Source organism: Corticium candelabrum, chromosome 6, assembly GCF_963422355.1.
Source record: "Corticium candelabrum chromosome 6, ooCorCand1.1, whole genome shotgun sequence".
Classification (NCBI taxonomy): domain Eukaryota; kingdom Metazoa; phylum Porifera; class Homoscleromorpha; order Homosclerophorida; family Plakinidae; genus Corticium; species Corticium candelabrum.
In genome coordinates this window covers 6,162,618-6,165,117 of record NC_085090.1, presented here as the reverse complement: position 1 = coordinate 6,165,117, position 2,500 = coordinate 6,162,618, and the positions used below count along the sequence as shown (strand labels likewise).

At 46.8% G+C, this 2,500-nt stretch overlaps 2 protein-coding genes across 3 annotated transcripts in view; both read left to right on the top strand.

Moving 5' to 3' along the window:
* LOC134180999 (uncharacterized) overlaps positions 1 to 640 on the top strand; it is a 14,548-nt gene extending 13,908 nt beyond the window's left edge. Inside the window, exons 25-27 of one of the 2 annotated variants that reach the window (XM_062648184.1) lie at positions 1 to 117; positions 176 to 285; positions 372 to 640. The exon at positions 1 to 117 is cut by the window's left edge and continues 10 nt beyond it. In XM_062648184.1, coding sequence (XP_062504168.1) covers positions 1 to 117; positions 176 to 285; positions 372 to 387 — 243 coding nt within the window. In that variant the 3' untranslated portion in view covers positions 388 to 640. Of the gene's footprint in view, positions 118 to 175; positions 286 to 371 lie in introns of those variants that run through there. The other variant, XR_009970054.1, reaches the window with a different exon arrangement.
* Positions 641 to 1,249: 609 nt separating this feature from the next.
* Positions 1,250 to 2,500, top strand: part of LOC134180863 (uncharacterized) — a 2,846-nt gene continuing 1,595 nt past the window's right edge. Inside the window, exons 1-3 of the mRNA XM_062648048.1 lie at positions 1,250 to 1,396; positions 1,454 to 1,879; positions 2,007 to 2,132. Coding sequence (XP_062504032.1) covers positions 1,250 to 1,396; positions 1,454 to 1,879; positions 2,007 to 2,132 — 699 coding nt within the window. The remainder of the gene's footprint in view (positions 1,397 to 1,453; positions 1,880 to 2,006; positions 2,133 to 2,500) is intronic.

Genomic DNA, 2,500 nt, shown 5'->3' with positions numbered 1-2,500 from the left:
ATGGCCAATTTGACTCTCATCGACCAAGGAAATCCAAACTTCACCGAAGACCATCTCATCAACTTCACAAAATGTCGTCTAATCTACACGCAAGTTCGAAGTCTCAAGACCTACCAAGTAAGACACCATCATGCCTTGCAATCGAACGATAAATTTACTAACGAATCTATTGTAGCGTCAGCCATACAACTTTGAAGAGATTCCAGCACTCGTAAATCCTCTAAAAAATTTTCACTGTTTGGACGAGGAGTCGCTGAGAGAAATGTCACTAAAGGCAGAGCCAAGGTACGCACTTGCTCTTGCATCACACGTGATCAATGCATCACGTGATCGGCGGGCCATCAATTAATTTTTGTGTTGGTTGTCTGCAGGAAGCCGAGGTCATAGTGTAAGAGAAATTCCTTGTAACAAGTATAAGTTAGAATGAGAGAAGAATGGACCAATCAGAGTTCAGAACTATCGTGCTGGATCGCATGGACACACCCTCGCATATCTGAGAGATGACAGTAGTTTATATTAACAATTGATTTCATGCTATTGGTGACTTTCTACTGTTATTAGTGAGAAAGAAGCATTTGTATATAAACAACTAAATGTGGTATAGACCCTCAAGTCTATTGTCCATGGTATTGTATTGCAACTGTTTACTGTATAACTCGGTAGCCTTGAACTTCCAGACCACACACGCACGCGCAACACACACACACACACACACACACACACATTGTGACACACCCACCTACACACACACACACACACACACACACACACACACAACACAATACAAATACAGATACCTTAAAATTACCAGAAAGATAACCACAGAACACGAGCAGTGTCAATGACACTAGAATATCTAGAAAAAGTTGTGTAAATCAATTACTAAAAATAGCTCATCCGGTCCACTCCCACGCAAACTAATAGCGCCAACATTCTCCATTGAATGAAATGAATTGAAATCTCAACGACGTAATGAACGCGTAGTCAAAGTAAAGACACACCAAACACAATACGCAAGCACTATAACCGCACAACTAAACGCTTCTCAACGCACTACAAGTCGCTCTAACACGCACAAACAACAAACTTAATTTCTCACTCGATACGAACAAAAAAGAGCTCAAATAAGCACCTTCACACACTCGCGCACACGACACACGACCTCTCGTCGTCGACTGAATACCAAAAAGCAGACAATAGCGTAGCATGACGTCACACAAAATGGCTGTGCCATATTGATATCAATAAAATGACTAAAAGCGATTTGGATCACATTTTCTTGAAGGCGCTCGGCTTTTTCAAATCGAACAAACCGGGATCCGACAAGCTGCTCTACGACCTACTCGCCGAGCACACGAAACGCCCGTCAAAGTGGCTCCTCGCCGAAGAATCGAAAGTCGAAATTTTCGCGAAGTGTCGACGATTTTTGGTTGTGTTTAGCGTTTTTCTGTAGGCTAGCGGCGTGAGCGAGACGCTGGTGATATCGGAGGAGTCTTCGACGTCGTCCGACGTCTCCGGGGACGGGCGGACCTCCGATGCGGGGGCGGGGACGGAAATAGTGGAGTTGGTCTCATTGGACGAGCTGCCGAAGAAAGCGCGGCACGAGTCGCTGGGCGACATCGTCGAGGATGACGACATCAGTCAACTGATGTCGGAAACCGGGGTTGTCATGGTAACCGACGAAAAGAGTCACGTGACTATGGAGAGCGAGGGCGTGGCTGCTGGGAGGAAGGGAAAGAGGGCGTCGAGTGCGGTGATCTACTCGGACGATGAGGAGACCGACAGCTGTGTGGAGACGGACAGCGGCGACGAGTTCAAGGGATTCTCGGTCGGGTCGTCGAGGGAGGAGACGCCCGACCGATCACTCTCACAACTGTCTGTACGTTTTGAATGTGTTTGTCTATGCGTGGGCGTGGTTATCAATTTTGGGTTGCTGATTGTGTGTTTATGCGTGGGCGTGGTTATCAATTTGGGTTGTGGATTGAGTTTGTTTGTGGTGTGTGTAGGTGTCGCCTGCTGTACGGTTGTCGGGTTCTTGGTCGGACTTGAGGAGTGTGACTCCACCGGGCATGCGATCAAGACCGCCGCCGCTCACGAAGGTGGAGTTTAATAGGAGTGTGAGCTGGGATAAGGTGTGTGTGTGTGTGTGTGTGTGTGTGTGTGTGTGTGTGTGTGTGTGTGTGTGTGTGTGTGTGTGTCTGTCTGTCTGTGTATATGTGTGTGCATGTGTCTGTCTGTCTATACGTGTGTGCATGTATCTGTCTGTCTATGTGTGTGTGTGTGTGTGTGTGTGTGTGTGTGTGTGTGTGCACGTGTCTGTCTGTCTGTGTGTGCGTGTGTGTGTGTGTGTGTGTGTGCATGTGTCAGTGTGTAGGCCATGCCCAAATTCCCATAGCAGTCAGCTGTCTATACTTATGGCGTGCTACCAATGCCAAAACAAATTGCTGCAGCACTAATTCTCATCATTAATATAATGAGAATAAACGTTGTGTATACTAAC